Source organism: Anopheles stephensi, chromosome 2 (assembly GCF_013141755.1).
Source record: "Anopheles stephensi strain Indian chromosome 2, UCI_ANSTEP_V1.0, whole genome shotgun sequence".
In the NCBI taxonomy this organism is placed as follows: domain Eukaryota; kingdom Metazoa; phylum Arthropoda; class Insecta; order Diptera; family Culicidae; genus Anopheles; species Anopheles stephensi.
In genome coordinates, this window is record NC_050202.1 from 48,126,713 (window position 1) to 48,152,390 (window position 25,678).

Sequence of the window (25,678 nt, forward strand, 5' to 3'; positions counted from 1 at the left end):
TAACTTTTGTGTTTAACTTTCTCTCCACTGTCCTTTTTTATTCGCCTCCGTGTCACGACCGCACACACCATCCACTCTCCTTTTCCAACCACGCCGGATTTGTGTTGTAGTAGAACCTTCCTACGATGTCGTTTCCATCGCGGTGGCGGTGGCAGCAGTTTCTTCGGTGTACTTGCCCTTGCCCTTGTTGAGCGCTGCCAGACGGCCCTCCGCGCGGCGGTCCAGGATCTTCTTGCGATCCTTGTCCATCTTCAGCTTCACGATCACACACTTGGACGGGTGCACACCGACGTACACGTTCGTGCCGTTTGCCTTCTCGCGCTGGATACGCTCAATGTACACGACGTACTTCTTGCGGTACACCTGAACCACCTTGCCGACCTGGTTGCCTTTGTAGTGGCCCCGCACCACCTGCACCTCATCATCCTTGCGGATGGGCATGGAACGCACGTTGTACTTCTGTTTCAGCTCCTTCGACAGCGGCGCCGACATGATCGTTCGGCGGACGTGCGACGGGGCCTGGAAGTGGCGCTTGCGGCTCTTGCGCCGGGACGACGAAACATTTTTGTTGAATTTCATCTTTATCCAAGGCTGAAAAGAGCAGGACACGATACGATTCTGGGTTACCGAACGGTACGCTACGGTCTGGTTTGCTTATTGGGCACGTTTACGGCACTTTTAAACACTACTTACAACAAAATACTCGTACACCCGAAAAACGCGTGCTTCACGTAGTTCAAGATGTCGGAAAAGGAAGTAGAGATGGGCGCCGCGTCAATACGGATTACCACATTCCGCGGTAGGACTGATTCCGCTCCGAGTTGAATTCTTTATTTTGGGCATTATACCAACAAGTTCCACCGATGGCACGGCCAAATGCCTTTCAATGTGTAAGATGCATCACACTGTTGATATTTTTATAAAATTCAATGCAATAAAAGCAGGGGCAATTGTGTTGTTTGGAAATTAAAATTTAAGTCGAGAACGAAGTAATCCGACCAAATTGACATGTACGTACCATCACTAGGAAAATAAGGGAAGAAGAAGCCAATGGCAAAGAATGAAGAAGATATCGCAACGTGACAGCTGTCTGTTCTCGACCAGGTACGTATAGAATGAGATGTAACTCGTGTTGTGAGGGGTAGGACACGATGGATTAAAAAACGATGTTTGACGAATATACACAGTTTTTGAAAATATTATTGGCCCCAATTTTAATGCACTTTCAGAAGAATGAGAATGTTAAAATGTGTTTAGAAAATGATCATCTAGAATATTTTCTTTCATGTTTATCTGCATAAATAACCAAGATAACTAAAGCACGCAGGTATGCCTGTATGCTGAACGTAATCCATCAAAACAACAGCGGGGAAGATTTGTTTACGTTTCCAAAACAAACTTGCCCTGCACTGTCTGTGAAAGAGTGTTGTTAAACAAACTCAATGCAGCTAAAGTATTGTGTACTTAACAATGTCTAGCTTTGTGCCCAGTAAGTCTCATTTGCGGGCAGCACTGCTCTTTTTCTACCATCAGAATAAAACAGCTTGCGGAGCACATCGTTTGCTGGTCGAAATCTACGGTCGGCATGCCCTCGGCAAGACGCAGTGTACCGAATGGTTTAGGAAATTTAAGCGTGGCGAGTACGACGTGCAAAACAAGGACCGTGGCCGACCGTGCAAAAAGTTTGATGATCGCGATTTACAGTCCTTGCTGGATGAAGACGACTGCCAGACGCAGCAACAGCTCGCCGACCGTTTGGCGGTGACGCGCGAAACGATTTCAATCCGCCTGAAAGCAATGCGAAGAATTCACCGGGGTGGCAAATGGGTGCCGTGCGAGCTGAGCGACAGGCAGCAAGAAAAGCGGAAAACCATATGCGAGATGCTGCTTGCCCGCCATGCCCGAAAACCTTTCCTGCGGCGCGTCGTCAATGGAGGTGAAAAATGGATTTACTTCAGAAACCCGAAGCGCAAAAAGTCCAGCGTTGAGCCGAGCGATCCATCGATGCTGGCTGCAGGACCGAATCGGTACGCGCAGAAAACGATGCTGTGCGTTTGGTGGGATCACGGCGGTGTGCTCTATTATGAGCTATTGGAGCCGGGCGAAACGCTTTCCGCAGAACGCTACCACCGTCAGCTGGTCGCGCTGGAAGCAGCACTACGAGTCAAACGTTCCGATGGGCAGAATGAGAACCGGAAGATTATCCTGCTTCATGACAGTGTGCCAGCACACGGCGGAAGTCTGGTGGAGGATACGCTCGCCAAGTTCCGGTGGGAAACGCTTCCGCACGTACCGAACTCGCCCGATCTGCTGCCGTCGAACTTTCATCTGTTTCCTGTGCTGGGACTTGCTCTCTCGAATCAACGGTTCGGCTCGTTAGCAAACATTGAAAGCTGGTTGGATAGCTGGTTTAGCACCAAAGATAGTTCATTTTTTTGGCGTGGATTACAGCAGCTACCGGATAGGTGGGAAAAGTGTATACAGAATGATGGAAATTTCTTTTGAACTTACACACCCTGCAGAGGCATGCAATGTGTATAAATGGAGAGACTGTCAAAGATGTTCATCTTAGAGAAGCTTTCGATTTATGGGAGATAACAGCCTCGAGAAATTCCACACGCTTGTCAATTCGATAACCCAGATTTTCTGTCGCTTCCATCAACGCCACCAACGCCACTCCATATCAATGTGAGGTCTACCACGGCTTCTCGTTCTCTTAGGCCATTTGGAGCACGTCGTTGTGGCAGGTTTTTATGATCAACTTCCCAAGTGGATCTCGACGGAGTTCAAGTTCTAGGGCCTTTGGTGGTAACACCATAATATCTTACTCAAAGTTATGTGCCAGTAACTTGGTCTTTTGTGGCAGTTACTAGGCGGTTCGGTGGCCGAAGCGATAACAGCGCCTGTCTTCACCGGCACCGGTTTAAATCCCATTCAGACCGCCTCCCCGTCCGAAGGAAAAAGGCGGAAGACTATTCAGCTACGGGTAAAATCAAGTCACAGGTATCCAGAAATGGCAGGCCGAGACCTCTCGAGGCTGTAGTGCCAACGAAGAATGCTAGGTATTTTGTCTGCTACATAGGAGAGTCTCAAACCAACTTCCGGGGCTCGAAATTCTCCCTAGTATTGACCAACGAGGGTAGGCAAGAACGCGAAGAGATTTTCTTTCAAAAGAGATCGTTCCGCCTTACAGAACAAGGATTTAAGCTGTTCCATACTTTCCCCATGGTTGGTCTTCGATAGCTTTCAACTATTTCTTCTTCATTTTCTCTAGAACTTGTTCGATATTGTAGAATCAGAGAGAAAATGTTGCTGCACCGTGTCTTATCTCCTCAAAGGTACTTAGGGTAGATAATGCCAAGACTCTTCCCATCACAAAGCCCAATACCTCTCCGGAATGAGTTGACGAATTTCTTGTTCCAGGGCACCGTCAATTTCGATTTAAGTTGTAATGTACAATAAATGCATGTGTTGTTCTAGGGATCCTTTATTCAATTAGGTGCGAGTCATTATACTACTATCTTTACAGCGCAACTGGGCCAGCGTGCTACATACAGTATGTCTTTTTAAATCCAGTCCACGCATCGAATGTTTGCCAGAGCCTACAATTAGCGCTTGAAAGTGGAGTGTGTGAGTGTGTGTGTTATTGTAAATGTATATACTGTCTAGCAAAGCAGCGTACCGAAAGACCTGAAAGCCTGCTCCATATCCCATGTTCTCCTGTCTCCACCATCAAGGCATATTATGCGGTATCTGTTGCTTCGGTTAGTGGCGGTTCTGTATGCAGTCCACTTCTAGTGTTAAATATCTTCATCATTAATTTAAAATGCTACAACTGATGCGTCGGAATACAATCAATAGAAGGAAGGAAACACACATTCAGAACGGAATAGTAAACGTGCAACAGCACGTAACCTAGGCGCGTGGAACGGAACATTATTCTACCATAAATTATGCTTTGCACAACCGACTAAACATCATCGAACAGTCCTTTCGGTTTGGCGGTGGAACGTCCTCCCGCACCTCCTCCCATACGACTATCGTCCTCCTCGAACGTGGTACCGTATCCCTTAAAACCGACGGACACTCCAGTACTGACACCGAACCGTTCGTTAATCTCCTGCGACAGCGAACGATTGATATCGTCCAATCCACGTGCGCCACTGCCCGTACTGCTGTAGTCCAGTCGACCGTCACCATGCCCGACCAGATCGTCGTTCGGTCCGACGGTGTCCAGATGGCGGGATTTGTATTTGGATAGTATACCACCACTACCACCACCTCCGCCGCTACCGTTGCCACCTGCGCCTCCTCCACCACCATTTCCGTTCGAGCCGCCCGCAATGCCCGCACTGCCGATCGTTCCGTCGCGAGCGATTTGACCCAAAATGTTGTCACGCCTCCGGGCCATTGCGTCTTCCGCCCGTTGCCGTTTACGCTTTTCACGCACTATCAAATCCTTGCCCTCCTGGACGAGTTCCACCGCGATCGTTTCGTTCAGCATGAACTGCTGGAAGCCGAGCGCATTCAGTGCCCGGCTGCCGAGCGAAAACCAGGTCGCCAGACAGAACGCCAACATCACCATCGGGAAGTAGATGTTGAACCCGTCCGAGATGATGCCCAACACATCCATGTGGCCCATAATCTGTGTGTAGTGCGTTTCAAGCACGCGCTCCTTGATGATGTGCGAGTCCATGTGTATCATGCCGAGAAAGTTGAGACACATCGGTGGCGTCAGGCGGCACAGCAGCATGCCGCTAAAGATCAGACTGTACTCGTTCGTTTGATGGTGCGCTGCCAGGTAGTAGAGATTCAGGAACTTGATGCGAAACACGGTCGAGTACGCACAGTAGCAGAGGTAGCAGAGCGTAAGCATGGAAAAGAGTTCGATCGTCACGAAATCGTAGCTACCTTTGGCGACGTTCAGCACGTTGGCGAATATCGACAGGACGGGTTTGCGGTTGAAGAACGTTAGCTCACTCCACACGACCATGAAGGACAGGAATGCGGTGATAACGGCCAGCGCTTTCAGGAACGGTGCCTTCACGACACACTCCCAGTACCAGTCTATCGTTGGATTGTACATGGCCCGCGCCATGCCGACCCGATGCTTGGGGAATTCGCTTTTGAACCGATGATCGAGCGAAACCGCATTCTTGGCGACATCCTCCAGATGTAGGACTTTGTTAACTTGAACGCTCCACAGCGCTTCGGTGCGCTGCAACGTTTGCAGCGACTTGATCACCTGCCGATGCAGCCGTACCAGTGCCTTTTCCGACGGCACGGCCATCGGCGAACCATCCTCGCGGCTTATCCGGCTTGCCCGTTCCATCAGCTCGGTAGGCACCTTCCGGATGATGGTTTCCAGTGCCGGACGCAGCTCGTGCCGCGGTGGGATTGCACGGCTAGCCGACTGCAGGCTTTCCAGCACGTCGTCCACATTCTCCTCGGCTTCGGCCTTTTCGGAGCTAAGCTTGGACAGCTTGAAGTACGCGTACTGCAGCGTAAAGCCCGGTTTCGAGTTGTTCCACAAACTGCGCGGTACTTCGACCAGTGCGTAGCCTAGCAACAGCACGAGCAAGAACAAGCCCCACGTGTTGGAGGCGGACGACGCGATCGCCTTCAGCTTTTGCCAGTCGAGCGAAATGCCCGGTTGCAGCGCGAGATAAATCAACAGTATGCCACAGATAAACAGATACGTGCCGTAGTAGATGGCGTTATCTACCAGCGCCGATCGTAATTTGCCCTTGATGGTAAAGTCGCCCGCCTTCAGGTAGGACTGCATCAGGGGCATAATCAACCAGGTCAGGAACTGCGAGGACCAGTAGATAATGCGCCACAGGTTCGGGAACACTTCCTCCTCTACCATGCCCCACGGTCGCTGACAGATGGCATCCGGTCCATCGTTGTTCGATCCGTTGCTGTTGGTGATGTTGTGTTCCTGCAGACATTGACGATACACGGTCTTGGAGGTGGAGAGAGAGACAGAGAGAGAGAGAGAACAATATTAAATTTCGGTGAACGAACTGTCGACCGAGTAGTAGTGGCCAAACTCACCGAGGTAACATCCAGCGGTATTGTAAACACGATTAGAAACGAAAAACTCCACGCCGTGAGTACGGAAAAGGTCACTATCGGATGCTGCCGTTGTATGCAACCGTAGCGATAGAGCGATATCGATGCGAGCAGTAGTGCCAAACAGATGGAAAATACCAACAGATAAGCCATCTTGTCGGTGCAGAATTAGCGTCCACCGCTTTAGACGGGTCGTAATGGGGTGCGTTTTGTCTGGTTCTTTTAGAAATTGTTGGCACTCTTCGAGGCAGCGGTTCGGGCACGAGTTTCCTGCAACTGGCGCTGCGCTTCTTGGTGCATTCTTTCCAACTTCTCCAAGCTGAACGATTTCAGTGGGAGCAGCTGCGGTTTGCACAGTTGAAACTCTTGCTTTTTCTCGAAAAACAGCTTACCGCTGGTGGGCAAAATTAGCGTAATCGGCTGCTGTCTGGCCGCACTCTTGTTGCTCCTTTCCTCCGCCGTCGTTGAAAGTGGCTCAGCTGCTAGCGTCGTCGTCGTCGTCGTGTCGGCCACGGTTAAGGACATTGCAAAACATTATCGGCCGTTTGCAACGCCGCAGGCCTCCCAGACTGCTGCTGCTGCTGCTACTGCTGGAAGACGGTGTAAAGTGGGTTGTGTAAAGTGTTATTTTAGCCGACAGGGATGACGTAGGAAGGGGTGAATTTAAAGGGATTATTGATTTTTCCTACCTCTCAAATCCGGACCGGTCGATGATTCAAACTGGCCCGATCCTTTGTGTCGTGGTTCGAAGAGATGAAGGGAATCGTTCTGCGTGTTATCAAAAAGCAAATAGTGCCTGTAATCCGAGATGCACTAAGTAGTGTTGTGAATAATCAAAAACAAAGCCAGATTTTGATAAAACTTAATGCAAGAGCGGAGCTCTATACACGACTGTGTGGGTGCTTAGGGGTTGCGATGCTGTCGTACGCAAGCTGAAGTTATGACACGCGGTTGAGTTCTGCAAAATTCCATACAGCACCAGTCTCATAGGAAAGCAAAAGCTCAAGTAGCTAACAACCCATTGTAAATCAATGGCAACGATATGTCAACTACAAATTTAAACCAAAACAAAACAAAAATCTCTAAAAATGTTCAAAAACCCATTGCGCTCATCCAACGAACTCAAAAATCCAACGAACAGCATTAATCAGAAAATAATTCGATTGTGCTTTATTTTTCGAAACACTGGAAATGGATTTTACATCGAGATAACATCGTAATGAGAGAGAAACAAATGGTGGTGCAGTAAAAAAAAAACCGGTTTTGGACACATGGCTGGTGTTTGGTAATGGTTTTGGCACGAGCAAAATTGTAAACATTTGTTTGTTTCATTCTAGCTAAAAATCTAGTGGACTGGTTTGGCATGATGGTTGGCCTCATGTTTTCTACCCTAAGCTTTTGGTTCGAACATGTGCATATTGCTGCATGATTAGATTGACATGCGCTTAAGGCTGATCGTACTCGTAATGATATCGGCCGGATGATATCCCTGATCGAGTAGAAACTCGTGTTCGTGCGTGGTGAAACTGTTACCGCCCAGACAGGTACACGAACAGACGGAAGTGTCCTCCTCCTCGACCTCGGAACAGTAGTTGAGATTGGCACAGGACAGCAACTTCCCGGTCGATTCACACTCGTACGTCGTTAGTCCATCGACGGACGATTGCATCTCGGCCTCCTCCCGACGGATGTCTTCCGCATTCCTAGCGATGGGTGAGAGCGTAAAGAAAATAGTAGAATAAGGCGCTAAAACGGGGCATGACTCGTGTACACATACATTGTCATGAATCGCAGCACCAGCAGATTAATGCTGGCCGCTACCACCGCCAGCCCGAAAAGGATAAACACCAGACTGAGCGCCACGTAGCCGGGCTTGTTGATTAGCGCCTGGTCGTTTTGTAGCGCCACATAGTCACCGAAACCGATCGTCGTCAGTGTTACAAAGCAGTAGTAAAAGCTGTCGAAATAGCTCCATCCTTCGTAGCGTGAAAACACAGCCGCTCCGGTCGTAATAATGACCGACGAAAGTAATCCCGTTGCGAGCATCAGGTTCATCTCGGTCGCTTCCGTTTGCTGGCAGCGCAGATACTTTTTCGCCCGGCGTATTACAACCGACGCAAACTTGTTCAAACGTTCGCCAATGCTTTGGAACATGACGAGCCCCAGCGGAATGCCGACCATCGCGTACGCCATGCAGAACGCTTTGCCGCCGATGGTGACCGGCGTCGAGTGGCCGTACCCGATCATGGCCAGCACGACCGTGGCGAAGTAGAACGCGCCGGCAAACTTCCACTGGGGTCCCGCTTTGTGCGGTTTGTTTTCCGTTATTACTATTTCGATCATATGGTAATCCTCCGGCGTGATATTGTACTTGGCGACAAAGTTTGCCTTTACGCCTGTGGGAGGGAGAAGCAAAAAAAACCACTTCATACCGTTGTTATCATCCGCTGGCCATGGGACTTACTTTTCAAAAACTCCCATCGACGTGCTTCGGTTTCTGATTCCAGCGCATCAAACACGGCGGCCCCTATCAGCAGATACGTGAACGTGCACACCACCAGCGAAAGGGTGCGGATATTCTGTCGCTTCATGGTGTCGGGGAAGCTCGATGAGGCCCAGCTGCAGATGGTTCAAACTTTTACCGTCCTTGTTTTGAGTCACTCTGGTCGGCGATTAGTGTATGTCCTGGTGTGCCGTCTGTTCATTCCGAACGTTGGTACATCCTGGTTGATCGGATCGGATTACATGCATCGATTGGCAACGCTGTTCCGCAAATTCCATCCACTAAACGGGGTCAATGATTGTTCTGGGATAAGGGGATGTAGGAGAATAGGTTTGCCATTAGTATCGCATGCCTGCCCGAGAACTGTTGGCAAGTACAAACGCATCACGATACTTAAACGCAATCAAACGAAAGTTGAGAAAACAGCTAAAACATTGACAATACAAACGTTCTAACAGACACGTGCAATAAGGACAGATTGCTAAGTGGAAAGACAAGAAACTAGAATAGAGAGTAACACTTTTCAAACGCTATCGTTTTGCAAAAGTAAAGAACCTGCAAATGCAGCTGAAGGAAGCAGCTGTAATATGTGCAGAAAAATAACGCGAAAATCTTTGAGTTTACTATTTCTCCAGTTTTTTTTATTGTTTCCTCGCGCCTGCGCACCATGGCGTTCCTTAGGCAGAGGAAGAGGTCCTTTTTTAGATTGCACGGGCAGGAGAGCATGTGCATTTACGGGATGGCGTAATAATTCTACGCATTTTTTCGTTTGCAAAAAAATATTTTTCAATATTTTCTAAATACGGGATAGGTAAAAGGAAATTTTAAACAATGAAGTGTGCCACTGATTTCAAGATTAATTATTTAAATTTCCAACACAAAGTGTTCTTTCGTTCAAATGCGTTGTAATTGATTGCCGAGAGCACATTTCTAAACGATTTATTTCTCCTTTGTTAAATGAGTGCCATTGCATTCCTATTCCTTTTATGTCTGTGATGGTGGGGAATAAGAACCTGCGGTTTAAACAAAAGGTTTATCACAATACAAACAACGCAACGCGATATTTCCAACCCGGGCCCACTCAAGTACCACAAACGCTGCGCTAGCAACAGACGGATTGAATCTTATCAGGAATTTTATTGAATTTCAACCCCCTCTTAAGCCCATCCTCAACGGGGTTTCAAGCACGATGCGCTCCTACAGGGAGATGGATTGGTTTTTTGCTGTTGCATTGATGCTGCTTTACATGTTCTGCTTGTCGAACATAAACTCGCCCAGCTTGGGGTTCGTTCGCAACAGTTTGCTCAGCATGGTAATCTTGCCAGCCAGATCGCGCTGGCCCTGGTGCTGCTCTTCCAGGAACTCGCCCGTCAGGTAGTCGACCAGATGGTAATCGTTGTGGTCTTCCTCGCACACCTTAATTAGCTCGCGGATGCTCTTCGTCACCTCCTGTTCTTTGGCGAGGGCAGCCTTCAGTGCGGCCAGTGCCACCGAACCCTGCTCCGGTTCCGGTTGTACTTGATTGCCCTGATCGAGTAGCAGAAAAATCGACGTTAACAATAATGCGTAATTTTTGGACAAAAGAAAAAAAAAACACAAATCCCCTCATCGTCTACTTACGAAGTGCAGCGAGAAGGTGTTGCGGTCAATGGGCTTTTGTCCGCGCATCAGCGCATACTCGATCAGCTTCATGCCATGTTCGCGCTCCTCTGAGGCAGCGCTGAAGAAGAACTTTTCGAACCCGGGCAGATTCACCTTGTACTGGGCGAAGTAGGCGGCGTACTGCATGTAGAAGAGCGCCGCATCGAACTCTTTGTTGATCTGATCTTGCAGCTTGGCGGAGCAGCTACGGTTCATGTAGTTCCATTCGTCGGTGCCTGCGATACGATAAGATGAAGCATAAGAAATAAGCATGAATCATTTAGAACTTGGGCGTTTGCATGATTTACAGCATTAGACCATTAAACGTAAAGCGAAACGAGCGAGTGAGCTCAATTATGATACAAAGGGGACCGTCTGATTAACCGATTCGCCCCTGCGGAGAGATGGCGATGGTGTTCACACGCGGTTGGGCCAGAATTCATCGCATTATCGCGGCGGGTGATAAATGGCTGTGCAGTGCTGCAATGCGCGTGATTTTTTGTTTGCTAGCCCCTTTCCATCAGCTGTGTGTTAGTGTGTATCTGCCGCGCGGAATCAAAACAAAGAACTCAACCATCTTTGACACTCACGGGCACACACACCTCCTTGCAACCCATGGTGTTTGCTTAGTAGTGTGGTTGCGAGTTACCATCACTTATACGCACGCATACATACACAAGCATCTCTCGCAGCAATATTCTTCAACGCGAAGGGCAACCGTGCCCATCCGGAGGGTAAAAACTTCCAATATTACGTCGTACTTACTATACTTTCTCCCCTTTTCCCCCTAACGTTTAACCACATCGCATTCGTAACACACACTTACTTGAGGGAAGATCCGTGTCGGTAACTTGTGCCGATGCCTGCTCCTGCTGCATGACAACAGCCGCAAACATCAGGGCAACGATTCCAAAGAAGATCGATTTCATCATTTCCTAGTGACGGCTCACACGGATGACACAGTAGAAAACTGCAAATATACAGTACAATGCACTTGAAATTTACGATCCAAACACACTTGCATATACGACACAGGAGCCACACAAGGCACAGGTTTGGAAGGTTTGGACACAGCAGCAGTAGAAGCACTCACGGGAATGGAGTATGGACTCGTTTAGCGTGTAAACACGTTTAGCCTGCACGACGTAAGTTGTCAGGCCTTTATACGCACTGGCACAGAAGGACGACAGCTTTACCGCGGACTTCAGAATTTGCGTCAAACGTTCCTTTCCGGAAGCTGTATGGTGGATGTTGAAATGACAAACGGTACGTACTTCACTCGCTCACGGCTTGCTACGTATTGTTCTCACGAAACGAGCACTCGGGTCATTTTATGCAATGCATCGAACCACACGGCTCTCACGCACACCACCACAACCGTGTAGCACACAAAATGGTTTTCCGATGGTTTGCGATGGTTGACGATGGTTTTGCGCACGTACCGCTTAATCGACAAATGGGATCAACGCCTGACGATCTCTATTTGCCTGGTAAATGTAATGCGATCTAGATCAAAGTGAAAACTTGTCCCTTTTCACGTAGTCATCGATATTGATCTTGATGCTTCGTAATCAGAGTACACCCCATTGCGTTCAGTCGCCATCAGCTCATGGGGATAGTGGCGGTGTTGATGAGTGTCCCTCGACACTACTACACTCGCAGCCGAACGTGAACAAAAGTCACTCGACTGGTCGAAGAACATTCATAACAGTGTCATCAAGCAACGGAGGAAGTAAGACGTAAATCGCGTTCGTGATTCCACCGTAGAGTCAGCCAACTTTGTCAATTTGTGTGCAGCGAATTTATTTCGCTAGTACCCCAGAATAAGTGTACCAAGCGACCGTAACGAATTTTTGTCGAATCGAGAAGGTTCACAAAATCATATTCGTGCATTTTGTAAGCAGCAGTTCCTTTGCTGTCCGTCGCTATCCCATCGCCCTTGAGCGCTACCGTTTTGACAGCAAGCAGGCCGTGAGTGAGTGAGTGAGAGCGGGCAAGATGATTGCAAAGATGAATGTTGTGTTTGTGTTGGGCTTTGTGCTGATGGCTTCCGCCTTTGCGACGGATCTTAGCGCCAACGACTGCGAAATTAACGTGGGTATGTATCGGCGGCCTGTTACGCCCCCCCCTTAAAGCAAAAACGAATTGCTCTAAACAATTTTTTTACTTTGAACACAGAGGAATGTTCGGCGAGCTACTCGAGCTTCCATTCGCCGTCCGGCCGTACGGTTGAGAACGATCTGAAGCAGTACACCAGCCAGCTGGTCGACAAATCGTTCCATTTCCTGCTCATGTCGTCCGCGTTCAACAAGCACAGCCTGGACCGGCCCGGGTTCGAGAAGCTGTACCGCAAGATCAGCGACAAGGCCTGGGAAGATGCGATCGATCTGATCAAGTACCAGAGCCGCCGCGGTTCGTACGGCAACCTGGTGCAGCCGAACAAGGCAGAAAACTATGGCAAGGTGCTGGACGTGCAGGAGCTAAGCTCGCTACAGTTTGCGCTGGATTACGAGAAGACGATGGCCAAGGAGGCGCACGCCATTCATCGCAAGATTTCGCACGCCCACTCGAAGGCCGGTTCCAACGGAGGAGACGACGTTTACCACTACGATCCCGACGCAGCCCACTACCTGGACGAGAAGATCATCGAGTACCAGTCGGGTGTGGTGCGCGATCTGGCCGGCTACATCCACAACCTGAAGCACTTCACCTCGGTGAAACATGCAGCCAACGATTTGGGTAATCATCTGTTCGATGAGTACCTGGCACAGGCTTAACAAGCGTGCCGTTCTAGCTACGAGTCGGATTAGAGTGGAGTAGCAGGAGTGAGCAATAGAGGACACTCCCCCCCTCCCCACCCCGGCTTTCGACTTTTCGTTCAATGTATGTTTGCTGCTGCAGTAGTGCGCAGAGAATTTGAAATAAACAAAAATTACAAAATGTGATCCACAAGTATAAGGAAACACACATTCCCTCTGTCTCATTGTAGAAGGCGCGAAGAAGAAGAAGAAGAAGCAGGGGTGGTAATTCCGACATGTTTCTCATAATAAAATGTGTGATTTGTTTACGATTCCGTATTTCACTGACCGTTCCGATACTGTTGTTAGTGGTGTTGCTTTCTTTTAGTGAACCTTGTTGGTGACGCCGTACGGCACAGAATCCGCTTGCATTAAAAATGCACTTGCGCGAATCCATGCATGCGGGGCCATCGCGTTATCAGCCGTTTGCCTCTCGTATGCGTGTGCCGATGCAAGTGTCCGAACACCATTGCTGCATTTTCTAGTCCAAAACGCCCGTCTTGGCTGTGTTGGGTGCGAAGTTTCGATTTTTTTAACGCGATAACGCACACCGAAATGGTGGTGGTGCTGCTGCTGCTGCACACAAAGCAACTCAGATGGTTTCCAACGCGACACCCAGCACACACGCTCACACACAGTCACAGTACAGTGTCGCTCGGTGTCACTCATATTGCTTTTGGTTGGTGAGTGCCTTCTGGTACGGTGAAGAAAACCATGTGGTTGAAACCGTACGGTTTGAATGGTTTTTTCCATGACGTCACGTGCCCTTCTTCAAGCTGCTATCTGCAGCTGCATGCTTACTCATGTGCAGAAGCCGTGATTCTTTGTATTTGTTGGATATAGTTAATAGACGAGCAATTGTGCATCATCACACTATTTTTCCAATATATTGCATCAGCAGGGCTTTCCCAAAGGATGGAAGATGATCCCTTTAACAAAGCCTTCCTATTGGAGCGTGTGAGGTTGCAGCCATTACAAGATCTTCCTTGGTAGATAAGGTCCTTCGGAGGCAAGGCCTTTTGGAGGAAGGAACCTTTTTGATGGACGAAATGTTTCTTGAAGGAATAAATTTAGGACGATTAGAATCCGGCGATTGTCGCATCCGGAATGTTTGAGAATCCCTGCACGATGTAAACGATCGAACGGAATGATGTAGCAAGTTCTATTTGTACTACGAGCTTCTAGAACTCGATCTATTTTTGGGGCGTACATGTTTACCGGCCTTTGACCTACATGACGCTGCAATTGCATGTAGTGTGTGCACCATTGAGGTTCAGATTGACATCTTTATTACATCTTATTTTCAATACCAAGGAGAAAAAAAAAATCAAAACTGTTTACATTAAAATCAAAACATTCCCGCCTGCAGAACTCATTTCAATATCGCTGCGTAATATGTACGCCTTTGTTCTGGGGACTCAATCCAACCATGCGCCCAGTGTGAATCACCCGGATGGTTGTGTGAGTCAACAGAAATGGTTTCCGAACGAGGAGGAAGCACGGGGAGGGGGGGGGGGAGCGGAAAATGGTTTTCGAATGGTTGTGGGTGAGTGCCGTGCGCAAAATCTCCAACCCGTTGCAGCCAACCATGCCAGTCGCATGGTTTCGATGGTTTGCGGGTTGAGTGTGTGCAAACAGCCAACACAAACACACTTGCAACGCGCATCTTATCTTATCGGCACTGCCGGGCAAACAAGCATGCACAAGTCGTGGACCAACAATTTGAACGGATAGACGGATACGACAAAATGGTTTATTACAACGAGCGTTTCAGGGGTATGCATGGTGTTTCGGTCGACAGCGTTTTTCTTTTGGCATTGGGCACAATAAATGGTTAGTTGCTTTCGTTTATGGTTGAGCATAAGTTACACTTTTACGGGGAGCAGCAGGGCCCTAATCCTGTGACATGAAGCGCACACAACACATGTAGCTAAATAACTTATTCGTTAAACGGTAGACTGGTTTCAGGAGCAGTTCTTCTTCTGGCGGTCCTGTGTCCTAGTGACTCCAGTTAACTCGTCGAGAAATTACAGTGGAAGATTTGTTCTCTTGGAAGTTGAAAAAGTTGGAAAAGGTGATGTGTACATCTTGTCGACTTCCAGTGAAAGTCGAGGCATCCGAATTGGGGTATCGATTTCGCCTATAGGTCGCAGAACGCAGGGGCTTTATCCGAATGCGAGTGGCAATATTTTTGTGGAAAGCTTCCTGCACGTAGAATTCAAGCGAAATTTAATCCGTTGACTTCAACTTCCAGTAATTTGAATTTAATCGCTTACTAATGCGTACTTCTTCACACAGTTTTGCAAATTATTGAGCAAACGCACACTACCCGGCATTTCAGTAGGGAAATAATGATCAAGTTATACAGGTAGGGATTGTACACAGTGAGCAAATGAGATCATACTCCGTTTTTCTTTACCATATTATTGTCATTTCGAAAGCATGCAGCAAGGACTCGAGTACGAGCACACGAAAGCAAGCGCGATGGTTGGTGATCGGGTTAATAGCGGTATTGGTTTCCTTTGTTTCTACTACTCTTAAAACATCAAAGTAAAAGCTTTCAGGCCGCTTTAGCTGCGACTGCAATCTGGTGCAAATGGTAAGGCTCTATCATATGTATTTAAATAACAGGCAAAACGAATATATATAGAGTATAGTTAACATTCCTCGCCATCAGCTTCTATTCGTTCTCTAGCAATTCTCTCTCGAGAAACGAGTCCACCGAACCACTGAAACCCGAACGGTGGTTGTTAGTTACGCGACTAATCCAACAGAATTTTGTGGTCAAAGCGATTGTTGTTGGTGTGCGTCATGGGATCGCACGGTGGAACGGTAAGCTTCCAGTTGCCCTTTACCGAGCTTTCCGCATCAGCCTCATCGCTGCCACCGGCAGCAGGGACCGACTCCATCACCGCCAAACTGCAGTACGAAACCTTCTGCATGATTCTGCCCATATCGTTGGTGGACCGTATCTTTTCCCCCGTGATGAACCGGGAGCACGTGTCGAGCGTTGTCGCGTGTCCTACGATCAGCACGTTTCCCTCTGCAAGCAGAATAATTAGTATTGTGCAAGTAGTTCTGTGTGGAAGAAGGGGAATGCATCATCATTACCCGTGCTCTTGATGATGGATTCCGCAATCGCCGAATTGCGACAGTAAAATTCGCCCAGCTTTTCGTGGAAATGGTCCTTCAGCTCGGCGACCGTCGTTATCGGCTGGTAGTCGGTGGCGATGTTGTAGTCAGCCGCAATCAATTCGTCGTTCGACAGCCACTCAGGAATGCCGTCCTGGTACCAGGCAAGCCACTCGAACAGCCCGGGCTCGATGCAGATCGGCAGGGTCGCCTTTAATCCCAACCCTTCCAGCACTGAAGTGGCCGTCTGGATGCAGCGAAACGATGGTGAGCAGTAAACCTTCGCGATGCGAACGCCCGCATCCTTCATGCCTTCGCCGACGAGCAGCGCCTGATAGCGGCCAACGTTCGTGAGCGGCGAGTCCCGTTGCCAGAGGCTCGGTTTGCTGTGAAAACGAGTGAAGATACGCTTCCGGTTAGCGATGCCAGTTGGTGCGATCGCGCAACGGCATCTCCTTACCGTGTCGGTAACGTTTTCGGCATGTTCAGATCCTTCCGGACGTAATTGCCAGCCTCGTCGAAGCAGTACGGTACCCAGGTGCCGAACGTAAAGTCGATGCGCTCACCGTGCCGCATCAGGTACACCTTCCGTGTGCCGGATTCCATGCTCGGGGCCGTCTGCGACTGGACCGCACCTTCGTCGCCCGGGATCACCCGCATGTTGGTACGCTTTTTCACCAGCTCGTGCAGCTTTTCCAGCGGAATGTCATCCAGCGGTTTGCTCGTGCCACCGCCCAACATCTTGCCACCGCCGTTCGTCTGTTCGTCCACGGTTGGTTGCTGTTCCGCTGACGGAGCAGGTGCTTTGTCCAACGGTGCCAGCAGCGCCGAGTCCGGTTGCGATTCGCTCTGACCTACGGCAGATACTGAAACGCGAGAGCCATCAATATAAGATTGTATTGTACCTTTTTGTTAGTCAAGAGACGGTCTTGAAAGAGGCAACGCGTATCGCATTTCTGCGTGCGTGTGTGTGTTTTTTTCGCCTTCGTTTTGCCAATTGCTGTAGTGCTTTGCCCGACCCGACACGGTGAAACGAAGGAGTCGACATTATCGACCCCAAGACGCGACTCAAACCGCACATGTTGGTGAGCTCTTGAACGTGTGGTTAAAAAAGAAAGGCGGTTATTTTATATATTTTACATACATTATTCACTTGCAGCATGGCCTGTGCTAATAGCTGGCCGAATACGCGATAACGGAAAAATATTTTAAAAGCAATAGCTTAAATTAGCTTAACATTTTTCTAGCGATCCCATTGTGCGTATCAAACCCCGTGCAACGCTACACGACGAATAGGGCTTACGAGTATCGACACGCTCTTTACTCCGCTGCCACCAGTGAAGGGGGCACTAGACATGATAAGGGCGCACAGCGGACTACGGGCACGCATAAACCATTGGACAGCCTTGAAGAAAACACATAAGAAACCGATATGTGGTAGGGCGGGCGGGCAGCATGATCGTGCGAAATCTCTTATCAACATTCCCCTTATCTTTATCGATGCGATTCTGGTTTGTTTCTTATACTCTGCGTCATGCTGATGAAGTAGTTGGCGCGTTCAAACTCACCTAACGCAGGTGCGGCTGCTGCGTCGGTCCCTTCCGGCGAATCGCTTGGCGTGCAAGCCACTTCCGGCACACTGCCGTCCACCACATCCGACACTTCATCCGCCACCCTTGTGTCGCACAGTGGCACTGTCCGGTGCATTGTCCACGCGTCGGATTCCGCCGTCCGTTCGGTATAGTTTTCGGGCAGATAGCCGGTAGTGCCGGTTAGCCACGACATACCCTCGACCCACCCGTCCGACGACGCCTGTATCGCGTCCGGATTGAGATAGATGTAATCGCCGATCCGAAGCTCGAGCTCGTCCGTTTCGCGCGGTGTGTGGGGGTAGAGTACCTTGTGCACCTGCTTCGAGACGAGCCGTGGATCGCGCGAGTACAGCCGCAGCTCCCAGTTGGCGTCGGTACAGGATGCGTCCAAACTTTCCACCAACCCCTTCAGCGCATTAAATTGCCCGGGTGGGAATTGGTAGGCCAGTGTTAGATGCAACGACTTGACGTGTGGTTCTAGCGATATGGCTGCAACGGATTGCGAAACAGATTAGCAGCTAATCGGTGCTTGCGGGGGCATGCTCTCTAAAGGCAAAACGAATAATGTTAAAAAAACAATTTTGGGACAAAACAACGAATAACACTAACCCAAAAAGGTGTTATTGAAAATACTAACATAACTAAAGAAGAACGCAAACTAAAGAACGCAAACGGTAAGCATTGACTAGCGACACGCTAGGTGGCGGGTGTGCCGGAACCAGCTGCTCTTACATCGACTGCTACGCGGTATGCATCGGGCGGACGTGACGCCACCGCACCATGGGAAACAGGTTACCAATGCATCTAGCTGCTCATAGGTGTCACTAATTACTGTGGCCATCATCCGGGGGCATTTACAAGAAAGAGTGCAGAGTGTTGATATGATCAAGAAAAGAGAAAGAGAGAGAGAGAGAGGATGATACAGGAGAACACCACCAGACCGAAGTATATTAGTATCCAGTAGTTCTAGCACGAAACGGGGGTTTTTCGCATATGGTCAGGATAGCCACAGGAATGCTCACTTGAGTGGGACACTTCTTTAACGTATTGCAGTGCCAACCGTTTCAGATAGTTCGCATCGTCCTCGGCCACGAAGAAGCCCATAAAGTTTGGACTCGTGTACAGCTCCAACCCGATCGGCCGATCGATGCGGGCACCGGGCAGGTTCATAAGCTCCTTCAGCGCTTTCGACAGCTGCGGTGCACATTCGTCCGGCGCTTTGAAAAACGAAACCAGCGTAATGTGGGGCGTAAAGTTGTGGGCACCGTTCCAGCCACAGGTTTCCCGGGATTGGGCCCAAAAGCTTTCCAGCTGCTGCAGGAACGGACCGGTCGGGCAGGCGTACAGTATGTACTCGCGGGGTGCACACTCGTCCAGAAATGGGTCGTTCACGTGGGCGAGCAACCAGTCCGATGCTAGCTGCACGCCCCGATTTCCGGTGGCGGCGAGAGCTTTTTCGCTAAAATGAAACGAGACGTGTTTGGTTTGCAATGCCAACACTCGGGCTCCCGGTCCCGGCACTACTTACGCTCTGTGCTTCGGGAAGCCCATCTGGAGCAAAATTTGCAACGGCGTTAGGTGTTGTTTGGAAATTTTCGTCGGTGTCGGGTTTTTTCGTGGCGGAAGCGCGGCCATCGTTACCAGCGTTAGCTCAACTACCGACTGCAAGCACTAGCGCTAGAGGATAAATATTGGACTAGTTTACCGACGCTGACAGGTACTAGTGTACGCCATATGTGTGAGCGCCTCGGGAAGCAACAATGGGAAGCTACTCTGAACGCCAAATAGCGATCGAGCGTTAGTGCTGGCGAGATGTTTTACTATTTACGGATATCACTTTAAATCACTATTTCTTCCGCGTTGCGCACGTTTTCACTACAATGCTACACATCATCACACACACGTACGGTAGGGAAGCTAATCTGCATCGATCTCTGCATTCACCTCACACTCTTCGGAGCATTTACGGGTACACTTTGCACAGCAGAACACTTGGTTTCGAACACAGTAACAAGGGAGATACGGCCGCTAAAGATACGTATCAACAGATGCTTTAGTAAAACGCGTAGCAAAACTTTTGTAAGAAGCTGATTAGAAAAAAGATTCTTTGATTGTTGCTGCTGCTGCGTATGTGCGCGCTGCAAAAGTTTGTATGCTTGCGAGTTTGACACGCAAACAAATCTGTGTAGAGCGAGAGGTTTGTTTTGGTTCGGTACACGGAGCGTGCGTACGGTGGTGTTAGTGAAATGTTGTGACATTTAGCGGACGGCGCGCTATCATCAGGCACATGGAGGTGCACCAACAGCCGCTTGGATGACAAATTCTGGTTTTCGATTTAAACGTTACTTTTTCCGATTTTAAAGGGCTTTTTTTATATATTGCTTTACTTCTGAGGCTTTTCAGAGAGTTGTGTACGTTGAAACAAAACTTTCAAGTCAAATTTGGTAATAAATTTTTCTGCTATGTTCATTGATCCAATATGGGATCTTGTAACATGGGGTTTTCATTCGTTCTGAACATGTGCAATTGAGTGAATAGTAGGCTGGGATATTTTCGGTATAAAAGCCGCTTATATCTTTCACCGTTAGTCACGACAATACCTAACAAGTTATGGGCTAAGAATCGCGAGTTTAAAGTGTTGTGAAGTGTTATTGTGTTTGAGTGCCGAAGAAAGTGAAAATGGCGGTCCAGAACAGCCCAGAATATTTTGCGAATAGTGTTGAACAGGGAAGAAAATATATGGATGTGTGATAGTGTGTCCGAGTGCAAAAGAAAAGTGAAGGTGTTGGACCTGAATTTCCTTGAAAATTTCCCGAATATTGGTGAATGGGAAGGAACTTAACGGTACGTCTCGTGCCTTCATCTTTACTCAAAACGTATCAGCAAAATGAATGCGGGATGCATTGCGGAAACGCTATATGCGGTCAAAGTTTTTATCTCAAATACATTGCCTGAGGAAGCAGATGTCTCGTAATTGCAAGTAAAGGAAGTATGGTTTTCATTTATTTTTTGTATTTTTGCTTTGGCAATACAAAAGTAACGTGCTAACTTTTAAGCTAGTTAGCGGCTGGCAGAGTCCTTGCCGTTCAAAAAGTCTCTTCCAAAAGGCATACTTTAAAGGAGCTTTGCCGAACAAGATTTGTCTAAAGAAGACTTAATCCAAAAAGCCTTAACCTAACCTATATTCATCTGTTTCCAGTTACAGACGAATCCCATGCCGTTTACTTCGATTCGTATGCTGCTTGTTTAGATTTGTGTGCCATCACCATCGATTAAATCGTATACCATCACCATAGCATTGCATGAAGCTGTGATTGGTTTTTCATATCGGCACGTGATTCCATGGTAACGACATATGATTCGTCCTTAGTGTCGCGCATTCGATGGTCATGGCATGCAAATCGAAGCAGCTGGCGTGTGGTTGGAAGCAAAAGGTGGGCGATTCGACTGAAACTGTAACAGGTTATAAGGAGGCGAGATGTATCAAGAGCCCTACCCTCTCACTAATCTCTCTTAATGATAAGGGGTTATATTATGATCGTCTTGAGCAGAACTCTACACCCTATCATATGTTTGCGTTATTGCATTTAAACAGTAATTATCTTTATAAATTTCCGTTTAGAAAAATTGCCAGTTTTTTCTATTTTTTTTCCTTTTTACCTAGATCAGTGTTTATGCATTGATTTACTTTATCTGTCATTATTATATATTCTACTTACTACAAATTAGTTTCGTCTCAAAGCACACCCTTAACACTACACTAACGGACAAAGAAAGACCAATTGCTCAATAGACTCTCCTTATTTTATAGGCGATAATTTAAAAAAAGTTTATCAGCACTGAATCAATTAAGTTGGCAATAATAGGAAAATAATTACCGTTTTGCGAACTTTTGATAAAGAAAAGGGCAAGTTTGAAAATTAGTCATAATATTTTTGATTGCATTATGACCGTTCCAAAACAATCTGACGAGTGGCAATTCGGCTAATTAAGATATCGATGCTGCTGCGCATTTGCTAGTTTCTGTCGACGTATATCAGTTTGGGTATTATTGCTCAGGGCAATTCCTTCTTACACTGAAACTAGTTTATTAGCCAATTGGTTTTCTCTCTCTTTCTATCATTCTATCTCGCGCACGTCCATTCTCGTTGGCTACCTTCAATTCACTCCCCTCCTGTCACCTTGATCTTTCAACTCTGCACTCTAAACGGTTTATTCTCATTGCTACACTAGCATCAGTATTACTCAGGATTATTGCTACCTTGAGTGTGAGCGGGTCGATGTTTTTATTGGGCAGTACAAACCTTACATGTGTTGCAGGAAAACGGGAGAGCAAGTCTAATTCTGAGTTCTACAGCATATACTTACCTTTACTTGAATCCAGTGTATTGATCACGCCGGGAATATAAGGACGTTACTGATGTCATTTAAATAACATCGAACGATACGACTTAAAACTTTCCCAAAATTATTTGAGTTGTGAAAATTGTGAAAAATGAGGTCTCGTGTAATGGCGCTGATGTTGGATCTTTGAAATATTGATCTGACGAGTCCACGATCATCAAATAAGCGAACTGGATCAACTAAAGAATGTTAACAAGTTGGAGTTTATTGCAAACGAATATTACTTTTTAGAATCACAATCTTTACAACACATAAGACTTCCCTGTCGAGAAACAAGCGCGTTTGTTGGGCATCTAGCATTAAAGTTTCTTGCATTACACAAAACACACATCAATGCACTATGCGGTTATTCTGTTTTATGTTGCGGTTGGGTTAACGTCGGCCGTAATTCCGGATGCTTCGGATGCGAGTGATTTATCGTCCGCCGGGGGACTATCGCTGCAGGCTAGGGCCGGGAATCGGCGCAGCAGTGCAGCACGATACTTTGGATGGCTGATACCGTAGACGATTGGATTGTAGACGGCATTCGCTTTGGCAAAGACTGAGCCCCAGATCGTTGCCAGTGGTGATATGTTGGCCGTTTTGAAGACTCCCGTGTAGTTGATGACGGTGTACGGAGTCCAGGCCATGAACCATAGCGATATGGTTACGAGCGCAATTTTGGCAAGCTTCATCTCGGTGCTTTTACCATCGTCTGAAGACCGTAGCGACTGGATGTTCATCCGTTTGGCTTGTTCACGCATGTTTTTCTCGTGCGCTGACACAGCCTGGCAGGGAGGGTGTAGGGTGTGGGGCATATTGTCAAATTAGTTTAGATATTAAAGTCAAACGCTAAACGCTCACTTACCTTGATGATAAAGACGTACGAATAGATGATGGTAAAGAGTGGAGTGTAGTACACAAACACCGAATACGCCAGAATGTAGGACTTGTGGAACCAATCGTCAGTGAGGTAATCGGTACCGCAGGCAGTCATATTTCCTTCCGGCACGTACCGATTCCAGCCCAACATTGGCAGGATGCCCCACACGACTCCGATAAGCCAGCACACTATGATGCGCAGTATGGCGCCAGTGTTGGTGAGCGGTTTACCGGCCAAACCTTTCACGATCACGTTGTACCGGTCGAGCGCAATCATGGTCATCGTCCAGATGGAGCAACATCCGAACAGCGAGCCGAAGAACGCGTACAGATCGCACATCAGCAGTCCCAGGACCCAGGTCTCGTACCAACAGTTGTACACCATGGTGAACGCGTTCGTTCCCATCATGAGAAAGTCCGACAGGGCGAGATTTACGACGAACAGGTTCGAGGGTGTCCGTAGAGATTTCGCGGTAGCGAAGATGTAGATCACCATACCGTTGCCAATGATCGAGACGACGCCCAGTACGAAAATGACAAACCCAATGATCGAGTGCCAGAGTGGATTCATTGGCGGAAACTGATACCAGTGCGGATCGACCAGATGCATAATTTCCGGTGGTACTTTGTCCACCACGGTCATATTGGATACCGGTTGGCCCCAGAGACCGGGCTGCTGCATCGGACCGTAGTATGGCATTTCGTGATCGTGAAGGCGTACGATGCAGCCGGAGTTCACTCGAGGAAATAGAACCGATTAAAAACTAGCGTCCCGACAGTTGGTTTCGGACGGGGTGGATCGCTCTTTTTAGACCAGCTCTATATCCACAAAAACACTGACCTATATCACAAACACTGCTCACTTTCTCCGTCTGCACTAAGGCACTGTTTGCACACCGAAGTCAGATGTCCGACTTGAGCAAAGTGGTAGAAAGCTGCAGATATTTATTGCATAGAATATGGCTAATCGAATTACTCACCTGCTTGGGCAAGGCGGCGAGTAGACCGTACGCATGAGCTAGAAAGATTAATGGCCAGAAGGTAATGTGTCCTCGTTAACGGTAACATTTTCCGGCAGTTTTTTTTGCAAACGAAAAAAACACACACACAAAAAATAGTACACATTTTCAAAGGACGCACAGTTTCAGGAAGTGAGTGATGCGCTGGATGGTTTCATATTTCATACCAACCGTTTTTCCCAATTATTTGCCCGGGTACTCATATTACTTTCCTAGTGTCCGGAGCATAAGAAAGAACGGCCAAGAATATTGCGGTTTGGCTAATGAGCTTCTCAACTGTGTTTAATATAATTTAGCACTAATTAGCTGTAAGGGGAACGAGCATGGGTATCCGGAGATTGGTAAATGTGTCAGACAATGACCTTAGGTTGGAGGGTAGTGCGATAGAGTCGGGTAAAGTAGGAAGAACGATAAGACGACTGATGTGGGGTTAGTAGATGAAGTAGGTGTGTATTGCGAATTGCAAAGATGTAGACCGGACCGTAGTTAGAATTGCATACTTTTAGGCGAGTTTTTTTTTAGAGTCTGCAAATAATTTTGTATTTTGCTGTTTCTTAATGGACCTTCATGTTTTTGGGATTAATGTACATTGTACTAGTAGAACAAATTCAACTTTCTAAACTCTAAAAAACTAAAAAAGAATAATTTTTCATGAAATGGCTCTGATATGATAACGAGGCTCAGAGTCTCCATTGCGATGTGGAGCTATCGTTTAGGAGAGTGTACTTCATCTGACATCTTCATTAATTTATTGTGTAGGACGAGATATCCTGAATTGAGTCGCACAGAGACCTGATTAAACATTTTAATAAAAAAAGTTAGGCTATTTTGGATCTTAATAAAACTGACTGAAATATTGCTAACAAATTGTCTACACGAAAATGACTGAAGAAAGTCAATTATCCGAACCGGAGACCTAGATAGATCCTTGGTTAGCTCGGTGGCTTATAGAGACTTTGAGTTGACTTAATTTGGACATTCATGTTTTATGGCATTTGAGGAACACATTTTATAAATTGAAATAATGGCGTTGTTGTGACGCCATTTTTGTAAGCATTTTTAATATTTTTACGACCATTTGACGCCGATGATTTTGATCAAGATTGTCAGACATTTTCGTGATTAAAAGTACATAGAAAAGTTCTTGCTATGGGATGCGAATTTCCCATGAGACATTATACATACAAACTTCACATCCCACTTCCGGTGTATGTATTCCGGCTCCATTTGCTCATTGTATAACAATCACAGTAATTACCACTTCTTACGGTGGTGGTTAAGGAACTCCAGAAATGAATGTACCGCCGATGCTCATATTCATATAGCGGCACGTTACGTGGTGGTAAAGCAAAGGTGGCATCAAATTACGGCGTACGCATCGGTGACCTAATCCGCTAAACATGCTAATTTCGTAAACACCTTGTTGTCACCTACGACGTTGCAAGCGCAAAATGTACGGTTCATTCGCCGCTGTGTCAGTTTTGGTCAGGATAAGCGGATTGGCCGGATAAGTATTTTGTATGATCGGCTTACCGTGTGTGTCCGATATCAGATTTTGCTGTCCAACCAAATCTCGGGGCACTCCCCTTGGTGGATGAAATGTGTTAGGTCGCGGTTTTTTAGCAAAGCTAGGAAGTTGACACAGGATTTGTC

The 25,678-nt window shown here is 47.5% G+C and overlaps 7 protein-coding genes across 14 annotated transcripts; 1 reads left to right on the forward strand and 6 right to left on the reverse strand.

The window, feature by feature from the left end:
* LOC118508299 (60S ribosomal protein L26-like) lies at positions 1–6,970 on the reverse strand. Of its 4 annotated transcripts, XM_036047952.1 has the most exons (4): positions 6,765–6,954; positions 6,058–6,665; positions 3,977–5,965; positions 1–591 (listed from the first exon to the last, which is right to left on the reverse strand). In XM_036047952.1, exons 2-4 carry the CDS (start codon positions 6,226–6,228, stop codon positions 121–123), a joined length of 2,631 nt encoding a protein of 876 aa, XP_035903845.1. In that variant the 5' UTR covers positions 6,229–6,665; positions 6,765–6,954; the 3' UTR covers positions 1–120. The 4 variants fall into 4 exon arrangements, with proteins under 4 accessions (XP_035903845.1, XP_035903843.1, XP_035903844.1 ...); XM_036047949.1 differs by lacking the exon at positions 1–591 and having other exon boundaries at positions 3,470–5,965; positions 6,058–6,662; positions 6,765–6,970; XM_036047950.1 differs by lacking the exons at positions 3,977–5,965; positions 6,058–6,665; positions 6,765–6,954 and adding an exon at positions 694–900.
* Positions 6,261–6,632, reverse strand: LOC118508308 (BBSome-interacting protein 1). The gene has a single exon (XM_036047966.1). The coding sequence runs from the start codon at positions 6,598–6,600 to the stop codon at positions 6,298–6,300; it is 303 nt and encodes a 100-aa protein (XP_035903859.1). The 5' UTR covers positions 6,601–6,632; the 3' UTR covers positions 6,261–6,297.
* A 263-nt stretch (positions 6,971–7,233) lies between the features above and the next one.
* On the reverse strand, positions 7,234–9,346 carry LOC118508302 (potassium channel subfamily K member 9). 2 transcript variants are annotated; one of them, XM_036047957.1, is made up of 4 exons: positions 9,134–9,346; positions 8,540–8,881; positions 7,853–8,471; positions 7,234–7,778 (listed from the first exon to the last, which is right to left on the reverse strand). In XM_036047957.1, exons 2-4 carry the CDS (start codon positions 8,664–8,666, stop codon positions 7,505–7,507), a joined length of 1,020 nt encoding a protein of 339 aa, XP_035903850.1. In that variant the 5' UTR covers positions 8,667–8,881; positions 9,134–9,346; the 3' UTR covers positions 7,234–7,504. The 2 variants fall into 2 exon arrangements, with proteins under 2 accessions (XP_035903850.1, XP_035903849.1); XM_036047956.1 differs by having other exon boundaries at positions 9,027–9,346.
* Positions 9,347–9,501: 155 nt separating this feature from the next.
* Positions 9,502–11,894, reverse strand: LOC118508304 (ferritin subunit-like). Of its 3 annotated transcripts, none has more exons than XM_036047959.1 (4): positions 11,313–11,894; positions 11,046–11,189; positions 10,199–10,455; positions 9,502–10,105 (listed from the first exon to the last, which is right to left on the reverse strand). In XM_036047959.1, the coding sequence occupies exons 2-4, from the start codon at positions 11,149–11,151 to the stop codon at positions 9,821–9,823; spliced, it is 648 nt and encodes a 215-aa protein (XP_035903852.1). In that variant the 5' UTR covers positions 11,152–11,189; positions 11,313–11,894; the 3' UTR covers positions 9,502–9,820. The 3 variants fall into 3 exon arrangements, with proteins under 3 accessions (XP_035903852.1, XP_035903854.1, XP_035903853.1); XM_036047961.1 differs by having other exon boundaries at positions 11,494–11,831; XM_036047960.1 differs by having other exon boundaries at positions 11,046–11,212; positions 11,313–11,539.
* Positions 11,707–13,286, forward strand: LOC118508303 (soma ferritin). The gene is made up of 2 exons (XM_036047958.1): positions 11,707–12,317; positions 12,398–13,286. The coding sequence occupies exons 1-2, from the start codon at positions 12,218–12,220 to the stop codon at positions 12,994–12,996; spliced, it is 699 nt and encodes a 232-aa protein (XP_035903851.1). The 5' UTR covers positions 11,707–12,217; the 3' UTR covers positions 12,997–13,286.
* A 1,452-nt stretch (positions 13,287–14,738) lies between these two features.
* LOC118508309 (protein UBASH3A homolog) lies at positions 14,739–19,928 on the reverse strand. 2 transcript variants are annotated; one of them, XM_036047967.1, is made up of 7 exons: positions 19,270–19,928; positions 18,764–19,200; positions 18,474–18,572; positions 17,718–18,230; positions 16,610–17,015; positions 16,129–16,535; positions 14,739–16,060 (listed from the first exon to the last, which is right to left on the reverse strand). In XM_036047967.1, exons 1-7 carry the CDS (start codon positions 19,374–19,376, stop codon positions 15,780–15,782), a joined length of 2,250 nt encoding a protein of 749 aa, XP_035903860.1. In that variant the 5' UTR covers positions 19,377–19,928; the 3' UTR covers positions 14,739–15,779. The 2 variants fall into 2 exon arrangements, with proteins under 2 accessions (XP_035903860.1, XP_035903862.1); XM_036047969.1 differs by lacking the exon at positions 18,474–18,572 and having other exon boundaries at positions 19,270–19,927.
* A 2,392-nt stretch (positions 19,929–22,320) lies between these two features.
* LOC118508310 (rhodopsin-like) lies at positions 22,321–24,043 on the reverse strand. The gene is made up of 2 exons (XM_036047970.1): positions 22,993–24,043; positions 22,321–22,912 (listed from the first exon to the last, which is right to left on the reverse strand). Exons 1-2 carry the CDS (start codon positions 23,704–23,706, stop codon positions 22,502–22,504), a joined length of 1,125 nt encoding a protein of 374 aa, XP_035903863.1. The 5' UTR covers positions 23,707–24,043; the 3' UTR covers positions 22,321–22,501.
* Between the last annotated feature and the right edge of the window lie 1,635 nt (positions 24,044–25,678).